This window comes from Eumetopias jubatus, unplaced genomic scaffold (assembly GCF_037043125.1).
Source record: "Eumetopias jubatus isolate StellerSeaLion01/CBP00866 unplaced genomic scaffold, mEumJub1_p1.0 scaffold_12, whole genome shotgun sequence".
Taxonomy (NCBI): Eukaryota; Metazoa; Chordata; class Mammalia; order Carnivora; family Otariidae; genus Eumetopias; species Eumetopias jubatus.
In genome coordinates this window covers 44459001-44481338 of record NW_028274818.1, presented here as the reverse complement: position 1 = coordinate 44481338, position 22338 = coordinate 44459001, and the positions used below count along the sequence as shown (strand labels likewise).

At 41.8% G+C, this 22338-nt stretch overlaps 1 protein-coding gene across 2 annotated transcripts in view; it reads right to left on the bottom strand.

Annotated features, from left to right (window-relative positions):
* The window catches only part of RGL1 (ral guanine nucleotide dissociation stimulator like 1), a 167376-nt gene that overhangs the window by 55125 nt on the left and 89913 nt on the right, over positions 1-22338 (bottom strand). For both annotated transcript variants that reach the window (XM_088016804.1, XM_028121581.2), the window contains one exon: positions 8547-8624. In XM_088016804.1, coding sequence (XP_087872930.1) covers positions 8547-8624 — 78 coding nt within the window. The remainder of the gene's footprint in view (positions 1-8546; positions 8625-22338) is intronic.

The window sequence follows — 22338 nt, the reverse complement described above, 5'->3', positions numbered from 1 at the left end:
AACCATAAAGGTCATGGAAACCCAGAAGAGTCTGAGAAACTGTCACAGCCAAGAGGAGCGTAGGTTGATAAGACAGTTCAATGTAATATGGTATCCTGAGTGGAATCCTGGAACAGAAAAAGGACATGAGGTAAAAAGTAGGGAAATGTGAATAAACTCCGGATTTCAGTTAATAATGTGTCATACTGGTTCATTAATTGTAAGAAATGTACTATAGTCACATAAGAACAGTAAGGGAATCTATGAGGAAGGCATATGGGAACTCTGCTGTATTATCTGTTCAGTTTTTACATAAATCTAAAACTGTTCTGAAAAACATCTTTCTTTTTTTTTAAAGATTTCATTTATTTATTTGACAGAGACAGAGATAGCGAGAGCAGGAACACAAGCAGCGGGAGTGGGAGAGGGAGAGCAGGCTTCCTACCGAGTAGGGAGCCCGATGTGGGACTCGATCCCAGGACCCCCGGATCATGACCTGAGCTGAAGGCAGACGCTTAATGACTGAGCCACCCAGGCGCCCTCCGGGGGCCTCTTAAGCGGGGCGCCTGGGTGGCTCAGTCGGTTAAGCGTCTGCCTTCGGCTCAGGTCATGATCTCGGGGTCCTGGGATAGAGCCGTACATCCAGCTCCCAGCTTAGTGGGGAGCTGCTTCTCCCTCTCCCTCTGTCCCTCTCCCTGCTCATGCTATCTCTCTTTCAAATAAATAAATAAAACCTTTTAAAAAAAAAAAAGAAAAGAAAAACCTCTTACTTTTAAGAAAAAAGCATGAACAGGAGAGTCTGACTTCAGTTCTTAACAGAAATCGTCTCCTTTTTATCACAGGGGAAGAAGCAGAGGACACAGAGTGTAGAGGGCAAGGCGTGGGTTGAAATCCCAGCTTTCCCTTATTCCCTGTGTGACCTTGGACATGCTCCTTAACCTTTCTCTGTCTCAGACCCCTCATGTGTAAGAGAGGAGTAAGAATACATAGGGTTATTATGGGAATAATAAAAGGATATACACAGGGACTATCCCTACTAAGCATCCATGAATTCTAGCTCTTGCTGTTGGAAAGGGACACTGCCACTCCCACCCCAATTATTTCTCAGGGACCTCTGCAGCTCCGTATTCTCCAATTCCTCACTGTCTGAGGCGGGTGTTTTTGTTATAAATGGGCCTCGAATGAAAAAACTGCTGAGGCCTTCTCCATTTTTCACCATTAGAATGGAGTAAGTTGGTAAATTGGTAAGGAAAGACGCAACAAGGCCCCAAGAGCAGGAAGCAGGCACTCAGATCCATGGGCCCGACCCGTCTAATCTTCCTTCTTCTTTCCTCATATCCTGCAACCCATCTCCTTCCCCAGGAAACAAGCCTAACTTCCCCATTTCTAACAGCTGTCTCGGGACCTGGCTCAGGCTGTTCATTCAGTAATAAAGCCAGGCAAAACAACATAGGATAAAGTAAATAATCCCAAATTAGAAAATGTCAGGATGCTAACACACTAAAACACTAATCACAATGGTGATAATATGCCTCAGCTCTTCATGGACTTCTGGCTGCAACCAGATTACTGTGATCTAGGCATATGTGAGCTGGAAAGGCACCTGAGATCCCGATGCTCTTCTGAAATGGCAGGCCCAAGAGCAAAGTGGTGAGAAGCCCAGGTCTGGGACCTGAGTTCAAATACCAGAGCTCGCTTAACCAGCTGGTTGACATTAGTCAAAGTATGTAACTTTTCTGGAGCTTCCATTTACACACCGATAAAATGAGGACAATAGCTCACAGCAAATCTGCGATGGTAAAGGAAGATACAAGGCCCCTCGCAGAAGGGGTCGTGCTAGTAAGCACACCATACACTGCGGCCAGGGGTAGTGGCCAGGCTGGTGATGGCGGTATCATCACTGTCATCCCCTGCCAGGCTGCAGGGTCAGTCAATGACGGGGTCTGATCGAGATGCCTGTTCTCTAACACTTCGAGAACTCCAAGTCTTAAGTGACTGATTTTTCTTCTTTCTGAACCACTGATCATCGACATTGTTTTACTCCTCCTGAATTTTCAGAAAACTAATTTCTGCTTTGGGGACCTACTCTCTTCCCAAATTTTGATTCAAGATTTCAATTTTGCTTCAAGATTTCATTGACTTTTAAAACGTCAATTTCTACTTTTCTTTGTCCAGTATGGATATTTTAAAGACAATACCAGGTTCTTTAATGTAGTGTATTATTTCTCCATTTCTTCTTTATTCTCACGCTACTTTAACTTTTTAAAAATACTCCTTTCACTGTATAGCCTTTCATTCTTTTAAATTTCAAGTTTTAAATCTTATTTTTGCTCTGTTCTTTACCCCTTTCTTTGCCCCATTTTTGTTAAAATAGCCAAATTAATTTCCACTGCCTTCTTAGGGTATTTGAGTTTGCTGGAAGGAATATTGATTGCAAACTCTCTCGGAAGATTTTTTTAGTACTTTCCACTGTAAAGTTTCTCGGGCATCAAGGAATCACAGCCAGGCTTCTTTAACTCATCTCCCTTTTCTTTAAAGTGGTTCCAATGTCTTGGATTACTACTATTCATGTGATTCTTTACTGGACTAAAATCTGGTGTCACTATTTACAACTTCTGGGAAAAGAGTACAAGAATGGCATTCATATCGTCTGAATATGCAGAGATGAAAGCAGAATGATTTCAACAGTTTAAAGCACTGCGGTGGCAAAGAGTTTGAGAAGACAAAACACAGCGCTCCAGAAGGGAAGTGCAGAGAGTCAAAAAAAGAAAAGGAAACAGAACTATTTCAGTATTATAATAATAGTCATTAAAGGAAAGAAAAAAGTGTCATTTCCTGAGGAGTCTTAAACCTCTTTAAATAAAGCATATTAGATACATAGATAGATAGATAGATAGATACATAGATAGATAGATAGATAGATAGATAGATAGATAAATATTCTAATTTCAGATCCATCCCAGAGAATGAAGATTCACCATGTCAAGTTTCCATATGGTTAATATCCCTTCTTTACGTTCTCTTCACTTCTGAATTCAATGATTGTAATAAATCTGCACAAGGGAAAGCTTCCTTTCCCATCTGGTTCTGATTTTTTTATTCTAAATAGACAGCGTTTTATCATATAAAAGTGTCAGCAACAAGGAGGAAAAGGGCACAGGTAGGACAGATGTGGGCAGAAATGTTGTTTCCTGTCACAGGAAGTGAGTGTCCTGATTTCCAAATAGTGGCAAGTTTAGGGATTGTAGAAATAAACATTGGATGCCTTATTATATACAACAGTCCAGCGCTAACATCAGAAATCACTGTGCGGCAGATTCCAACACCTAGAAGCCTTGGAAGTTGCCTTCCTCGCAACGGAAGGAATTCGTGTTTTGGCTAGATGACTTTAAAGGCCCCCAATATTGCACAAAGCCCGAACTGGGCACACTCGGGCCTGGAATTACAAGTGGGAGTCACAGCACAATCTGACACTTTTTGAAATTCATGAAGAACACTAGTCAGTTGCAGTCCAAGACACCAGAAGCCAATCTTTCATCTCGACGGTTCCATCTGTACTTCCCCATTTCTCTTTCTTCTAAGTTCTTTTATCCTCTGAAAGGTTGATTAGATCCATATTTAGAAATACAGGGAAGACTGTTATCCTGGGATTTGGGACCCTGTATGAAACGTAAGCCCTGCTCTAACGCTTTACGTTAAAAACTGAAAAGCCAAAAGAGAGTTGAGGATTTTTCCGTTCGGGGTTAAACCTCGCAGTAATTCCGCCCCCCCTCAACCCACACCACTCCCCATCTGCAAAACTGCAGGCATCTGCCCTAAAACAGGATGTTTACTTCTTAGAAAGTTACATTCCTGCCGTCGGTTTCCCACCTGAAATCACAAGAACACAGATTCACAGCAAAAGAAAACAATAGGCATTTTGCACCCCAACCCCCCATTTCGACCCCACAATACAAAGCTTTAGCTCATCTCTGTACTGAGAAGCACAGTGAGCAGCTGTGATGTCACGATTAATAACGAGCAAGTCAAAGAAGCTGTCTGTTTTGTTTTCCTATTTTATCAAAACTGGTGGCACAGCCCCTCCGACTGAAAAAAGCAGTCAAGGGCACCTCTCAAAAATTCAATATAATATTTGGGCCATATCTCTGTTTCTTTCTTTCTTTTTTTTTTAGCATTTGATTTATTTCACAGAGAGAGCGAGAACGAGAGAGCATGAGTGGGGGGGAGGGGCAGAGGGAGAAGGAGACTCCCCTCTGGGCAGGGAGCTCTCAACGCAGGGCTCCATCCCAGGACTCTGGGATCAGGACCTGAGCCGAGGGCAGACCTTAACCGACTGAGCCACCCAGGTGCCCCAGTATCTCCGTTTCTGATTTTCATTCTCACTTTTGGAGAGATGAAAACTAAACAAGTTTTATCCCAGCGGTCATTAAACTTGAAAGGACGCCAGGGATCCTACATTCTGAGCACTCATTTTTCAGGTCAAGAAACTGAAAGTGAGAGAGAGATGAAGTGACCAGGTCATATGGCTGGGAAGTGACAGTGACTGGTGAGGGACTCGAATCTGAGTTCTCCAGGCTCCTTATCCAGGGCCCTTCACCTTCTCTGAGGCCAGCTCCTGGGCGACCTCTGCATTGGATTCACCTCATTCGAAGATGGGATATGAATAAATAAATAAATCCCCAAATACGCATGGTCCTATTTTTATAGACTTCTAGATATTCATAAGTAAAGAGCTTGCACTTGAGGACTGCAGTCCTCACCATGTAGCAGAGCTTCTTACCTGCGCACTATTGATATTTAGAGGCAGCACATTCTTTGTTGGAGGGCGGTGTTTTGCGCACTGTAGACTGTTTCACAACGATCCTGGCCTCTACCTACCAGATATCAATAGCATCCCCCCACCAAGTTAAGACAAAAATTTCTCCAGATGTTGCCAAATATCCTCTGCGGACAAAACCAGCCCACTGAGAACGGCCATAGAGCCATATCTCCTACACATGCACCAGCCATCAGGAAGCCTTCGGTCATGGCTTCATGTCAGAGGCCAGAGCTCTGGGATGGTGGAGGAATTCTCCATATGTTACAGATGGAATGAAGAAGGTGCTACCCTGATTTCCTCTCAGAAAGACAGAGCAGTGACCCTAACCAGCCACAGAAATGATTAGGAGAAGGGTAACTTCCAAGAGAGAGCAAAAAGATAATGGTGAAATGAGATGAAAAATAATAAAAGGAGAAATGGGGGGAGGGTGGGGAGGAAGCAGTACGAAAGAAGGAAAATGCAAGGAAGAAAGAGGTCAGCTGAGAGAAGGGATTTTAGCATTCCAGTATTTGTAGGACAGAGTGGCCCATTATAAGATAAAGTGGCGTATTTTCATCAGGCATAAATTTTTTAAAAGGCAAGTCAGTCTGAGGAAAAGGGTCAAGTACTTTCTACCAATTCATTGTGAGGCTTTAGGAAAGGACCATTGTCCCCAGATGATGGACCCCCTCAGGGGAGTTCTATGTGAAGCTCTTTGTTAAGGACTCATACGCTTAAAACTGGAAAGCCCTTTAAAACAGCTTATCCTGGAGTTTCACCCACATTACACTGTTCCCGGTGTACAATGAAGTTGAATAAAGTTTTATAATAGGACTTTAAAATAATGAGCATGATTCTTCACATCCAGGGTACAAACTAATTTTCTTTAACGTGCGACTTCCCAGAAACCTACTTAATCTCAAAACACCCCCTGGGAAACAGAAAAGCTCTGGATATTTTTCAGACTGTTACTCTCCCTGGAGTGTTCAGGTGGCTAGTTGAATGGCAGCTCCAAATCTGACTCAATTCCAAAATTTGTGGAGAACAACACACTTATTTCTGAATCTGGTCACAGGGGGAGGTTACATGTGACAAGGTGGCCACTCAGGTCTCCTTTCGTATATGCTTTAAAGGACTAATTCTAAAAAGGTTCTTTTCAAAAAATTATTATTTCAGTAAGTTTTCGGGGATAAACACAATTAACAACAAAACCTCTCTAGTCCTATGATTCTCAAACCCTTAAGGTGCATAAGAATCACTCACGGATCCTACTGAAATGCAGGTTTTAATCTAGGTCTGTGGTGAGGCCTGATATTCTGCATTTCTAATACGCTCCCTGGTGGTGCTGATCCTCCTGGTCTGTGTACCACAGTCTAAGTAGGAAGTCTGTAAGTCTATTCCATCCCCCCACACCACCTATTTGATGATACTGTTTCCCTCCTACAAAAACTTTTCAGGGCTGACTGTCTACTGCTTACCAGGGAAGGTCCTTATTCTCTTGGGAAAATGAACCCCCTTCGAAATAGCTTCGGCTCTACAGCTCCCCTCGACCTGGTACATATGCCATCATGAAGCGGCCACACCCAGTCCGTGTTGTTCCCAAATATATTTCCCCAATATGGTCCCACCGTTCCCCCTGCTTGGGTGGCTCTACCACCAAAATCTTCACCCTCCTTCAGGACCTACCTGAAATGTCAACTCCTCCAAGAAGCCCCCCCAAGCCCTCTAAGAATAAAGGTATTTGTTCGCTCACCACACGCCTTGCATTTGACATTCAAATATCTATATTGGTGTGTCTGGTTTTCTGGAAGGTCATGGTCCATCCAATAAAATAATAAAACTGCCTCACTCAGGACTTAAAAAGATACTCAATTTTCTAACCTTCATATCCCTGGCTTCTGAAGAAAGGATTCCATCAGTCAATCCTCTGAGGAGTTAAAATATTCCACAGGATTAACTGCCTGGACTTTTGGCCCCAAGATGAATATTTAGTAAGAGAACTTTCAAGGACCCTGGCATATATCCCATTGACTCAAGAACATCACTCCTAGAGTGGCCTGCACCCCTACATCATGGATTATTCTTCAGTGTCTCCTAGATTATTCTCATCAGATTAAACCATCACCCAGGTTTAACAAACACATACAAAATGAAAAAAACCCTCCTTTGTCCCAGATCATCCTCTAGCCCATTTCTCTTCTCTTAGAGCAAAACTCCTCCAAACTTCTGTCTTCTCCTGACCCAGACCTCCATCCACCAAAACTACATCTGTCAAGGGGACCAAAGACCACCGTGTTGCAAAAGCAGTAGTCTCTTCCCAGGCTCCTCTCACTTGATGTAAGAGCAGTGTTAGACATGGTTGGTCACATCCCCCCAAAACTCCTTCACTTGACTTCTGGACACAACTTCTTCTTTCTTCTTGTTCCCCGCTAGCTCCTCTGTTCCAACCTCCTCTTGCTGGACCCTCTACTTTCCTAATCTGAACACTGGAAGGAACCAAGGCTCAGTCTTTGGACCTTCCTCTTCTCTATAGCCTTGTTCCCACGGGGGGCACACCCAGCCCCATAGCTTTAAATACCATGTCTAAACTAAGGATGCCCAGATTTATGCCTCCCAACCAGACTGCTCCCTGAACTCTAGACTCAGCCAATTGTCTCAAAGTGAGTATGTCTACGATGAAATAACTGACACATGCTCCCTACCATACCTGCTCCTCCTCACCAGTCTTTCTTATCTCACAAAACCAAGGTTCTGTTCTATCAGTTGCTCACACCACAACCCTTGGAGGTGCCCGTGCCTCCTCTTTTTCTCTCATATGCCCCAACCACTTCATCAGTACAACCTGCCAGCAATACCTTCAAGATCTCCGCAGCTCTTCCTACTACAAGTTACTCCTACTTTTACTACTATCACTACCACCAAAACCAACACCACCACCATCACCATTATTACCATCATCTCCTCCTCCTCCTCCTCCAGTTCATGCTCCCAGAATCCCTTGCCTGGGTCTTTGTAAGGGTCCTGACCAGGCTCCTTGCTGCCACTCTTGCCCCCCATCCCACTGCCAGAGTCTATTTTCCACATAGAGCTAGAGCAAGCCTTTTGAAATATAAATCAGGCCATAGCACTGCTCTCCTCAAAATCTTCTAAATGCTTCTTATCTTCCTTAGAATAAAATTTAACACCCTGCCCAAGGCCTTCAAGTCCTCATGTGATCTGGGACCTATATGACCTTACAGATCTCATCCTCTAGCACTTGTCACTTCATGTGCTCTGCTCCAGCCTCATTCACTCATCTGCCTCACAGCTTTGTCCACATTTTTCCTGCTTGGATATTCACCAAGCCCGGCCTGTACCCCATTCAGCACTTTGCTGCAATGTCACCAGATCAGAAAGCCCGTTCCTGGCACCCTGTGTGAATCAAACTCTCCATCAGGATCTAGCCCCCTTGCCCTACTTCATTCTTCCTTTGTGTGGATTCTTTGTGTCTCTGCTAAAATCCAAACTTCTTAAGAGCTGAGACTTATTTATTTTGTTCATAGTTGTTTCCCTTAGCACAGGGCCTGGCACATGGTAGGTGCCTGATACATTTTTACTGGATGAATAAATGACTATCACTGGATAGTCAAAAAATAATTCTATGATTTTACACATTATGGGGGAAAATAACAACATAAAAAGGAATTTTTAAAAACTCTACTAAATTACATCCCTTTAGGATAATAAGTCTTGACTGAGAGATTGTAATGCATAGGAAAGGCACACTTACTTCCTGATCACCGTCTTAGACTCTGATGAACTTGGGCTTCCATCTTCTTCACAGTTTGGGCTTGTCAGGTTTCCATACCTTTACAAATAAAAACAAACAAACAAACAAACAAAAAAAAAACAACAACAACCCCAGTCAGTGGTGTGGGAAAGCAACTCTATTCCATTTCAAACATGAGATAACAGTTTCTACTTCTCAGCAGTAATTAAGGAAAGAAATATTTATGAAGTAGCATCAAAAAGTGATATTGTGTGATATTAACTTAATGGGTATATGGATAGTCTTAAACAAAAAAGGGATTTCACAATGAATCACACTACTTAAACTAACTCTTAAACTTTCTCTTAAGAGTTAGCATTTTTTTGGAATCCTTTAGATGAAATTAGGCTTTTCCTCTTAGCAGGAGGATGGGGTATTACATGATGCAAAGATGGCAGATCCCTCACGGACTGGAGCGCCCAAAGCTATACCACTGCCCCTCTGCTCTGTCTCCTGAAGGAAGCATGGCCGTGTGTGGGTAGCTTTCACACTTGCACCAACGTAAGCACACAAGGACAGCTCCATGCTCTGTGATGAGGCTGGTCTCCGCGGGGATAAGTCCATTAGGAGAAGGGTTATGGAAGCCATTTTGGACCCTCAAGGAATGACTGAGACAAGGACTGAAGAACAGGATTTGTATGCTACGAGGAGAGAGGCTGTGGGGACATGGAGGCCGACAACTGGGCAAGGGGACACAGGGGGACGACTTTTTAGAAAGCGATAGGTGCTTAAATTTTTAAATGTGTCTCATTGTAAACTCAAAATTTACTGAACAATCAGTCCCTAATTGCAGTTAGCTGTTTTTCCAACTCCATATGTAAGCAAGCTTATTGCATACAAATATATCACATTTTGTTTGGTCCCAACAGTACACTTTAAATTCTTGAGAAGATGTCTTTTTATTAACTTATAATGAATGCCCTGACGATTTCTGCAGTTTCTCCTCCCCTCAGTGAAGAATCCCGAGATTCCTTGGCGTTTCACAAGCTGGTACTCTGTCCCAAAGTGTTGATAATAGAAATTCTATAATTGGTGGGTTTACATTTTTAAAGAGAACACTTTTGTCTTCTACTAATGGGATTAAAGGCCCCAGTACCCTTATGTTCCTTTTTCCTAGGATTTACAAATCCTTTTAGAAATAAAAGCCCACCATCTGGTTTGACTGAATGCCAGCCCGTCTGGTCTCCCTACCACCCTATCCCCGTAGTTTCCAGTCTGCACCCTGCGGCATTAGCCCCCCTCCCCTCCACCTGCTCCTCTCTCGAGCTCATCAGCCTTATGGACTTCTTGGCCTCTCAAACCTATTTTCCACTGGCCTCCACCCCCCCCCCCATTCCTCTCCATTCTGTCTGCACCTGTTATTTAGAGGGCTTCCAGGGCCACCCTTTGCTTTTCCTGAGATAAGAACTTAGTCAGATTAAGATTTATTCAGCCCCATGTGAGCAAGGCAGGGATGCAAAATGAGATTTCTCCTAAACAAACAAGAGTTTTTGGCTCTCTCCCTGGCCACCATCATAGTCAACCATGTCTCCCTCTTCTCTCACAACAGGCTTTGTGGTTTATGTAAGCAGGAAAGATTAGGGCAGGTGCAGTGGAGAGTGGGGCTCTGGGAGAGCCGCGGTACCTTCCACCTATCTGACGAGACAGAGCCATAAACTCTTCTCCTGCCAGCCCTCAGCAACTAAATGTGGGACCTAATCTTTGTTTTTGTCATATTCCGTGTTAGTTCATTAATTCTCTCTGGTTATCCAGGAAATACGGCACCTTTTATCGCCCAACTGGAAGCTGGGAAAGATATGCGCCTGATATTTTTCTTTTTTAGACGTGTTTCTACTAAAAATCTCCTGGTCTTCCTCTTCCTTGTCTTCACTTTAGCTTCTCAGACTCTACTGCTCTTTCTCTACATTTTTCAGACTCCGGAGCTGAGCTGCTGGTTGGGATGACACGAGCACCTATCCCAGGTCCCCTCCAAGAATGGGATGCCACAGAAGGAGTCAGGTGCTGTCTAGACGGACTAAGCAACTTATACTGGTGAATGATGTTCGCTCTCATTAATTAATCTGGTACCATCTGCTCAGAACATGTGCTCAGAAGACCCCATGCATACTTCTCTCAGCCGCCAGAGTTGTCTACAGAGTCCTAATCAGGACCAGAATGACTGGTTGACGATACTCTGGAGACCAGTGAGGACCATCAAGAAGAAGGCAAGGGATGTCTGGTAGCGTGCGCTACGCTCCGGGTGCTCAGGCTGGTCTCCACCCAACCCACCAAGAAATCCTTTTGGCTCTGCCTTTATGACATACCCTGAATCCAAACCCTTCTCATCACTTCTACCCTCGCTCAAACTACCACCACCTTTAGTCTAGATCAATGCAATAGCCACCTAACTAGTCTCCTGGCTTCAGCTCAGCACGATCCTGGGCGATGTAAATCCCACCACGTCACTGCTGGGCGCAGAACCCTCCCATGGCTCCCGTTCCACTCTGAAGAAAGGCCAAAGTCATACCTGCCTCATGAGGCCCTAAAGGACTTGCTCTGATACCTCTGACCAAGTCTCCCACGCCCACTCAGTCTCCCTCAGCCTCACTGGCCCCCCTTGCTGCTCCACCCACACCTGGGCATCCTCCTGGCTCAGAATCTCTGCGCTCCTCTCTCTGCCCCTGCGAGCAGCACCTCCCTTGGCTCCTGTGGGGCTCTGCTCAAACGGCACTTTCTCAGCGAGGCCTCCCTTGTCCACCCTATGTAAGACCAACACTCACGACACTGTTTTATTTTCCTCCACAGCCTTTAGCACCTTCTCATATATGGTCTTATTTAGTTACTGTGTTCATTGTCCATTGGAACATAAACTCCATGAGAACAAGATTCCTGTCTCTTTTGCGCACCCAGTAGGCATGCTGATGGCTTCTTGTTTGGGGGCAAATGAATGGCCTGGTGGGGTTCCCTAAGCAGACATGAAGAGACTTCTCAACTACGAGGCTCGGATCTGTTGTTGCAAGGGCACCATCTGGCTTTTTGCTTATACAAGTGTCTTAACCTGTCTGTGCCTTCATTCCTAAAGTCTAGGATCATAAAAAAGCTTTAGGATAGCTGTGATCCAAAAATCTAAAACCAAAATGCAAAAGAAATAAAGTTTTAAGATCTTAAAGCTGAGATCTTGGAGGTATAAGCAATATGGAATGGCAAAAACCCAAAATGTATATACGGTTTTACAAAGGAGACCTTCAGAAGCAAGATAAAATTAAAGAGCCTGTAACCCTCTGGAATTTCATGGGGAGGGGATGATTATTTACCCCTGCACTTTTCTAATCATTAGAGAGAATTAATGCCTTACAGAAAAGAAACTAGACGAGCACTGGAATTAAGAACTCTTTAATGTTCAAGCTAGGTCAGTTGAGAGTTAGTTTTACTAGATTAAGAGCATTTCTTTGATGTTTCCTGGACCCTCTCATAGCTTCCCATCAAAAACCAAAGTCAAGTTCAATTCATTTACTCCAGGGGAGTAAATAAAAAGGGGGTGTGTGTTTAATTAATGGCAGTAGAATAGCTACAGACGAACCTGTCAACAATGTCACCCCCTATTTCTGCAAAGTCTCCCCAGGATTTAAGATCAAAGCGTCAATCTCTTAAGAAGGCTTGCCAATGAGAAACTGGCCTTCTTTAAATGGTAACTCATAAAACTTAAAATACAAATTGTCAGAATGACTTTGGACATGGTTTCCCATGTATCACAAGGCAAAGGAAAGATTTACAGATGCCTCTTAAAGTACAGTCTTAAGCAATTATTTGCTGCGGCCTAAAAATTACTAGAAAAAGAAAAACAAAACCATGTTTAAATGGTTGCTGATATTTTAACAGGAAACAGTTTTTTCCAGAGGGGACAGATATTATTGTTGGGAGCCTATCTGGGCAAATGAAATGTTTAATATGTGTTTGAAGGGAGGACAGGAGTATTTGCGGTTCAAAGAAATCCTAAGATAAAGCTGTCCTCAGGGACAGTCTTTCTGGTTCAGGGACACTTTCGAACTTTTGCTCCCTAACGGAAAAGGGAGTAATACCAGACCAGGATGGGGGTAATCCTGAGGAACTTTTCAGGCTCCACTTGATTCCAGCAAGTGATCCAATAACAATAGCATATAATAATTACTGAGTGCAGACCACGTGCCAGGTCCTGCGCTAAGCACTTTATATGGATGGTTTCATTGAATTCTCACAATAATCCTATGTGATATTATTATTCATATTTTACAAATGAGAAAATGAGGCCCAGAGAGCTGAGGTAATTTGCCCTTGAAGACACAGCTAATACGTGGAACAGAGATTGGAATCATGACAGTCGGACTCTAGAGCCCAGTCTCCAAGTCACTACCAGATCACATGAGCTTGAGTTATTTTATTAATTTTATGTCCTCCGATGCACTAGATTATAACTTCTTTGAAGTCAGAAACCTTATTCTTTGCATTCATTTACCCAATCCTTCATCCTTTTACGCATTTAGTCCCCATTCAAGGAATATTTGTTAAGGCCTATGTTCAGGTACTGTTCTTGGCATTGGGGATACGGGCTGCGAACAAACCAAAGGCCCTGTTTTCAGGGAGCGGACACTGTAGTGGGGGGAGGTAGACGATAAAATAATAATTAGTTAATATATACCAAGTCAGAGAGTGAAAAGTGCAATGGAGAAAAATAAAGCAGGTAGGGATGATCAGACATGGCTCCCTCACACGAGGTATTCAGACAAGGCCCGAGATGAACGTGCCCATGATGTAACATCCTCCAGAAGGTGAGGGAGTGGGCTCTACAGATCTCTAAAGAGTCTTCCACGCAGAGGGGGGAGCCATGGCAGAGGCCATAGCCCAGTGGCAGAATGGTGTGCTTGAGAAGCATCAAGAACGCCACGACGGAAGTAAAGGGAAGGCAGGAGATGGGGTGCAGAGGTGACAGGGACCGTTCAGGAGGCTTGATAGGCCATGGTGAGGACTTTGGTTTCATTCTCTTACCTTGCTCACTGCTATATCCCCTGAGGCAGCAATGGAGCCCGCTCTTAGGGGACACTCAATAAACATTTGCTAAATGAATGAACTAATACCATCTCCTGTGGAAAGAAAGGAAAGGCTGGGGAGGAAGGAGAAGGGAGGAAGTCACTGACTGGGGATAGATGAAAGAACACAGAGGAAGAAGCAAAGGGAAGCGAGACCTCACATGAAGCTGCTGACTCCAGGACCTCTGGGAGTCTCTGTTCCTCTAATAAACCCCAGCCCGTGAACACACAAGGCGGTTTTCTTTAACTGACCCATGGGAACACAGATCAGGTATGAGGAAAATGTTCAGAAGCTGACCTTGACTCAGGAGGATACGGTTGAAAGAGCCGGCAGATGTCTGGAACACCAAGGAAGCTTTGATTACGACTGGGGATCGTATCCCACAGATCAGTAAGAGGGATGTTTTTAATCACTCTAAATAATATCCTTCAGAGCAGGCACTCTCCACCCAAGTCTGACCTCAGAACTGGGTCACTGCCACCAAGTCTACCTTGGAAAGGTCTTGTTACCACCATGGAGCTGGTTATTCAAGGAGAAAACAAAGGTCAAAGACTCTCTGTTCTCTTGCAAGGGGCCAGTGATGCTAAGCATGGAATGTGCTTTCCAGTCATAAGAGCTGGTTCTCCAGGCACTTTTACCATGATGAGAAAAACCTAGAAGACCCAGAAAGAGCTACCGTCCTCCCCTCTAGGCCTTTGCTGGGAAGGGCCCTCCATCTTTGATGCTCTTCCATTCTCCACATTACCACCATGGTATCCCTGACAGTTAAGGCACCATTAAAGCAAAGAGTACCTAGTCTTTCTGTTGCACTTCACAGTTTCAAAATGCTTCACAGTTATAAAATTTTCCTTGAGAAGAATACCTTCACCCCTTGCCCCAACCCACAACTGTCTGAAGAGGAGACCAAAAGGACAAAGGTCTTACAACCCCTGTTCTTCCAGAGAAAGAAAACCAAAAGGTCTCTCTTGCTATAACTTGCTTCCATCCAACTTTAGAATTATTCCCTAAGTATGATGGGTTTCACACCCTTGCTGTAAGGTTTCTTCTATTTTCCTCTCCAAGTCCTGGTCATCCATTTCTCTTCTTTGGTCCATTTTTCCCCCATCACAGCTCAGTGGCTCATCAGTATTTCCTCCTTCCACTTCTAGTGTGTAGCAACTGCAAACAATCAACTGCAAATACATCTGGGTAGTATCCTACAGTGGCCACGGCCACAGTGAAAGACAACAGAAGAAATGCGGTTACATCTGGGGTGGCGAGCAGGCAACACTCGGACAACCACAGAGTCTGTTATCCCCCCTAACAGGGGGGATATTCATTCCTACCCACAATGAATATGAGGGTAGGACTGTGGTTTCCTATCATTCATTTTTAGGATTCCTTTTCTCCCCTATGCCTACAAAAACTCAATAGAGCATCAATTTATATGTCATTCTCAAGGGCTAAGTTCTCTCCTGCACACAGACACACAGACACACACAGACACACACACACACACACACACACACACACGTAAAAAAAGGCAAATGTCAAGTAAGAGAAAAGTGATAAACTAAAACTAACTAAAAAACAGTCCTTTAACTTTGATTCAGACACACCTTTTTTAAACCATTTAATTTACTTTAATGAAATTAATGAATTTAATTTCCAGAACCATACTTATCTGCCCCATCATGATATAAGGTAGGAGCAGGGCCTTCCTCTGACTCATAATGGCCACCTATGTGTTGTGTCCCATCGTCCATGCTAGAGAGCCTATGCCTGGAGGGTCCTTGGATGAACCAATGGAAGTCTAAGAATCCCAAGCAGTATGCAAAATTTGATGATGTGCTTTTTTTCTATATGGCTCATCCATAGTTTCTAGCAAATTCCTAAAGGGGCTTGTGATCAAGCCCTCCCACCACCTGCTGGAAAATGGCCAAGACCACTTCTTTAGATTATCAAAGCTGAACTGAAACTGGAATACATTCCAGTTACTCTTCAGGATATATGTACCTTGCCTTTCAGTTTTTCTGTCAGTTTTGTTTTGTGGTTTCCAAACAAATGCACATTAAAAAAACAACCCCTGCTGAGCAATTTGGTATTCTTTTCTACAAAAGAAGGATAATTGCATGTCCTCTCTCCCTTTGTCAAGTGAAATGAGAAAGAAAGAAAAAAAGAAAAGAAGGAAGGAAGAAAAGCTACTTCACAGAAACATTTTTATCTCATCTCAAGAGAATACAGCTAGCCCAGTTATAACCTGAGGTGAAGTCTTCAACAGTATCCCTTCAGGGTCTACTTCTCAGAACCATCACTACCAGCCCAGAAAGCTAGGGTTCTACAGTCACCACAGTTCCCACAGAGAATTCCCACAGTGCTTCTGGGTGAAAGTTAGGTCCATTTGGCAAACATAAACAAGGATTTACCAAAGACTGCCAACCCAGCAAGGAAGAGAACTTACTTTCATTTCCCCTCAAGTTATTATGGTTGGGCATAATTCTTAAACTGTACCAAATGAAATTTTGCTCGTTAACCTAAAGCAGTGGTGTCATCACACAGACAGAAGAGTAACAGTGTTTGTCTTGTTGAGGCTAAGCCCTGTCCTTTGTCTCCTGCCATGCTTCCCAGGGCTGAGTGAGCCATGGGTGCTCAGGGCATGATGTTCTGGACAGAACAAAGGTGAAGGTGAATCAACACCTGACCTTCAGCTTCCTTGAGCTGCCTAGGAGCATCAGATTTTGGAGTCAATCTCCCTGACGAGAATTCTCTGTTTTTATCAAATTGTGAACTTCTCCAACAGACCAAAAATTTTATTGATGTTGTATTCGTTTTCTATTGCTGCCATAACAAATTATTACAGACTCAGTGGCTTAAACAACACAAATTTATTCTTTTATAGTTGCATAGGTCAGAAGTCCAACACATGGTATCAGCATGACTGTGTTCCTTTCTAGAGGTTCTAGGAGAGAATCCATTTAATTGCTTTTCCTAGCTTCTAGAGGCTGCCCATACTTGGCCTATTGTCCCCTTCTTACATCTTCAAAGTCAGCCACACAGCATCTCTCTGATCCTGTTTCCATCCTCACCTCTTTTTCTCTGATTCTCTTTCACCTCCACCTTTCACTGTCTCTCGCTGAGAGACAGCAAGAGAGAGAGAGAGAGAGAGAGAGAGCACAAGCAGGGGGAGTGGCAGGCAGAGGGAGAGAAAGAAGCAGGCTCCTTGCTGAGCCGGGAGCCTGACACGGGGCTCAATCCCAGGACCCTGGGATCATGACTTGAGCTGAAGACAGATGCTTAACCAACTGAGCCACCCAGATGCCCTTCCACCTTTCACTTTTAAGGACCCTTGTGATTACATTGAACCCACTCAGATAATCCACGATAATCTCCTTATTTTAAGGTCAGCTAATTAGCAACCTTAATTCTGCTTTGCCTGGAACCCAGCATATTCATATTCCAGGGATTAATACTGGACATCTTGGGGGGGGCATTATTCTGCCTGCCATGGATGGTTATGTAAGTTATTATAGATGTTATATCTTTTATCATTTTATGAGCTAAACTGTTTTTCTCCACCTGATAAAGCATGAACCAGCAAGAGCATGGGGCCTTTCATGAGGACATGCCTTATAAAAGTTTTTCAATGCTTTTTCAAAACTTTTATAAAAGTTTTCAATGCTCTTTTCAATGTTAGAAACACTGATACCAAAAGATTCTCACAGCCCTTGTCATAATCCTCTTTTCTATCAGCAAATATTTTTATCTTCCTAATAGTCACAGTAAATAAGATATGAGTCCAATTTATCTTTCAACAAACTGCCTTTTTTTTTTTCTAAACCCATAACATCTACACCATCCAAGGGTTTTCTTGCCTGTGGGGTCATCAACACTCAAACCTAGAGAAAATCTATTTAAACTCATCTGATATAAAACAAATCTAAGAAATAGCTTTCATTTTTTAAGAAATTCTCACTCTAGCGGGATATCCAGTATGTCTGTATTTTAAGCTGGAAAAGGAAACAAAGGAATGTTATGATTTCCTGAAAGCTTTCCCACTATATGAACGTGATGAGCATCCTGGAGCCAAATGACCAATAAATCTCAACTTTTTCATGGATTCTCGGACAAAAGACTCAATAAGTGAACCACTCTATTTGTTTCCACTTGATTTTGTAGTGAGTTGGAGAGGGGAATTACTAAAATAAATGAAGAGAATGGTACATCATTATTTTGACAAACTTTTCTATGTAAGTGACAGAAGTTAGATATAAGTAAATTTCAGAAGCAAAAGTGTAGGAAAAATCACATTATGAGTTTAATAATAACATTTAATACACATGTTACTACTGTGAGAGACCAGCAACTGGAGTTGACTTATGGTTACCACTGTAAGATGCTATGAGGCCCTAGTCTAGAGAGGTTAGATTCCAGTATCTGCTCAGAGTTCTTTGTTCACAACCCTCTGTCCTTGGACCTGAAAGAACAGAGGGAAGATATTAGAAACTCTGCCTCCCACTAAAAGAAAAGGAAGTAATGAAATCTTATGAGCAATGCATACAAGCACAAATCTAGGAAAACTGGGCAAGTGCATAGTTCCATTTCAGAACTAAATTTCAGAATTATTTTAAAATGAGGTTTAATATCTCAAAAAATCTCAAAATGCTTACCCAGCTCCTCATGCTAAGAAAGCATTTGAGAGCTGAATGTATTTGTGTTATGAGCTTTTGAAAGGATGTTTACTATGACCACCTCACAGTTCCCAGGGGCAACAAAGATTTTTTTCAAAAGTGTACATTCACTCAAAAAATGAGAAGAAAGCCACAAAGAGGTAGAAAATATTTTCAAAAGACATATATTATAAAGATTTTTATCCAAAATATACAAACTCTCCTAAAATTCAACAGTAAGAAATTGAACAACATGATTAAAAAATGGGCAGAAAAGAACTTCCAGTTTTCAGTCCAGCAGGAGCTTACAAGTAACCACTCCATCCTCACAACATGTGAAAAGCTGACTAAACTGGAAAATGAACAACTATTCTTAGATCCATCAGAAAAGTGAGTTCACAGGGCAAACCACTGCTCCTCATAACTGAAGAGCAGACAGGCAGATAAAAGAATCACAACTTGTCAGAGCAGAAATTCCATGGAAACCAGTGCCAGGGTAGGAAAACCTGAACTGTAATTATTGAATTGCTGGAGGCTCAGTGAGGACAAGACTGAGAAAAACTACAGGGGGACCCAGTCACAGATGTACTGCCACACTTTTGTGAGTTTTACCTGTAGGAGACTGACCAGGTTCCTACAGTAAATATCAGAGAAAAATCTCCTGGTACAGGGGCACCTGGGTGGATCAGTCAGTTAAGCATCTGGCTTCAGTTCAGGTCATGATCTTGGGGTCCTGGCATCAAGCCCCATATCAGGCTCCCTGCTCAGTGGGGAGTCTGCTTCTCCCTCTCCCTCTACCCCCTCCCCCACGATCATGCTCTCTCTCTCTCTCTGTCAAATAAATAAATAAAATCTTAAAAAAAAATGTCTCCTGGTACTTCGAGCAAGGGAAGGTGAAAAGGAACCATCTTGAAATACACCAGAGTATTCTGTTCTTCTTAAGAACACCTGCTCTCAAGACAAGCTATTTTACCAGAGCTTAATCTACCCAGGGAAAGGAAAATGCTGCTCTAGCCTTTTCTAGCCTTCCATGTGGGGGAAGGGAAATACCCATCTTGAGGCCCATCCTGGCCATCCTTTCACTAAGGGAGAGGGGGGAGAAAAAACAACTAAGAAACACTGGTGAAGTTCACAGTCCAGGGGCACAGGTTCACCATTAGATTGAAACCTAATCATAGGATTACAGAAAGCTTCCCTTCCCCCTACATTTCAAGTACATCAGGAAAGACCAATTTCCTTTTACTGGGTACATAATATCCATCTTTCATCAAAATGTTACAAGACAAGCTAAAAAGCAAAACAAAACAAAACAAAACAACCAAACACATTGTGAAGAAACTGGACAAGCATCAGAACCAGAGTCAGATATAGCAGGAATGGCAGAAATAGCAGATTGGGAATTTTTTAAAACTATGATTAACTGGTTAAGGAAAAAGTAGACCATATACAAGGATAGATAATATAAGCAGAGAAATGGAAATAAAGGATAAGAAAGAAATGCTAGAAATCAAAAATATTGTAACAGAAATGAAGAATGCCTTTTAGGGACCCATTAGTAGATTCTGTAGAGAAAGAATCTCTACACTTGAGAATATGAAAATAGATACTTCTAAAACTGAGACACAAACAAACAAACACAAATACACAAAAACAAATTAAAAATCCTCCCCAAAAGAACAGAATATTAAGCATTATGGGACAATTACAAAAGGTATAACATATGTGTAATGGGAATACCAGAAGGAGAGAAAACAGAAACAATATCTACGGAATAAAAAAGAAAAAATGAATGAGAATTTCCCCAAATTAATGTCAGACACAAAACCACAAATTCAAGAAGCTCAAAAAACACCAAGAAAGATAAATGCCCAAAGCACTACACCGTGGCATACCATGTTCAAACTTCAGAAAATCAAAAACAGAAAAAAAAACTTGAAAAAAGTCACAGCGAACAAAACAAAACAAGAACACCTTACCTATAAAGAGCAAAAATCAGAATTATATCCAAGTTCTCAGAAGCTATGCAGGCGAGAAGAGAGTGAAATGCAATACCTAAAATGTTGAGAGAAAAACCCACCAACCTGGAATTCTGTACTCTTCAAAACTATCCTTCAAAAGTGAAGGAGAAATAAAGACTTTCTCAAATGAACAAAAACAAAAATCAAGGGAATTTTTAGCCAGTAGAACTGCCTTGGAAGAAAGGTTTAAAAAAGTTCCTCAGAGAGAAGGAATATGAGATAGGTCAGAAATCGTATCTACATAAAATTCACACAAGAATAAACAGACAATCTGAATAGGCCTATATTTGTTAAAGAAGGTTATTGATCAATAATCAATAACCTTCCAAAACAGAAATACTAGGTCCAGATGGGATCCCTGGTAAGTTCTACCAAACATTTAAGGAAGAAATTATACTGATTCTCTACAACGTCTTTCAAAGATAGGATCAGAGGGACTACTTCCTAACTCATTCTATAAGGCAAGTATTAACCTAATACCAAAACCAGAGAAAGACATTATAAGAAAACTACAGACCAATATCTCTCATGAATATAGATGCAAAAACTCTCAAAAGAAAAAAACAAATTGAATCCAACAATGTAAACAAAGAATTATACACCATAAACAAGTTGGATTTATTCCAAGTATACAAAATGGGTTCAACATTTGAAAATCAGTTCATGTAATCCATAACATCAATAGTTAATGAAGAAAAATCACATGATCATATCAATAGATACAGAAAAGGTATATGACAAAATCAAACACTCATTCATGATAAAACTCTCAACAGACCAGGAATAGGGAAAAATTTCCTCAACTTGATAAATAACATCTACAAAAATCTACAGGTAATATCATACTTAACAATGAGAAACTCAAAGCTTTCCCACTCACATCAGGAACAAGGCAAGATGTCCCCTCTCACCACTGCATTTAAACATTGCTTTGGAAATCCTAGCTAATACAAAAAGCAAAAACAAAAAACAAGAAAAGGAAATAAAGGGAAAACAGATTGAGAAGAAGGAAATAAAACCATCTTGGTTTGCAGATAACATGATTATCTATGTGGAAAATCTGAAAAAAAAACATCAACCAAAAACTCTGGGAACTAATAAGTGATTACAGTAAGATTGCAGAATACAAGGTTAACATACAAAAGTTAATTGCTTTCCTATATACTAGCAATGAGCAAGTGGAATTTGAAATCAAAAACACATAAACCCTTTACATTAGCACCGGCCCCAAAATGAAATATTATGTATAAATCTAAAAAAAATGTAAAAGATTTATATGAGCTAAACTATGAAACCCTTATGAAAGATATCAAAGAAGAACTAAATAGAGAAATGTTCCATGTTCATGGATAGGAAGACTCAATATTGTCAAAATGTCAGTTCTCAACTTGATCTATAAATTCAATGCACGCTCAACCAAAATCCCAGCAAGTTATTTTGTGGACATTGACAAATGGATTTTAAAGTTTATTTGGAGAGGCAAAAGACCCAGAATAACCAACTCAATTTTGAAAGAGAACAAAGTCATAGGATTGGTGCTACCTGATTTCAAGACTTGCTGTATAAGGCTACAGTAATCAAGACTGTATGGTAATGGTGAAAACAGATAAACAGATCAATGGAGCAGAAGAGAGAATCCAAAAATAGACCCACATGAATACAGTCAACTGATCTTCGACAAAGGAGCAAAAGCAATACAATGGAGCTGTAGTCTTTTCAACAAATGATGAGTGATAGAACAACTGAATATTCACATGCAAAAAAATGAAATCTAGATACAGACCTTATACCTTTCACAAAATTCAACTCAACAGACCTAAATGTAAAACATGAAACTATAAAACTTCTAGACGATAACATAGGAGAAGACTTAGATGATCTTGGGTATGTCCTTTTCTTTTTTTTTTTTTAAGATTCTATTTGTAAGTAATCTCTGTACCTAATGTGGGGCTCAAACCCACAATCCCTAGAGATCAAGAGTTGCATGCTCCACTGACTGAGACAGCTAGGTGCCGCAACAATGTCCTTTTAAATTCAACAGCAAAG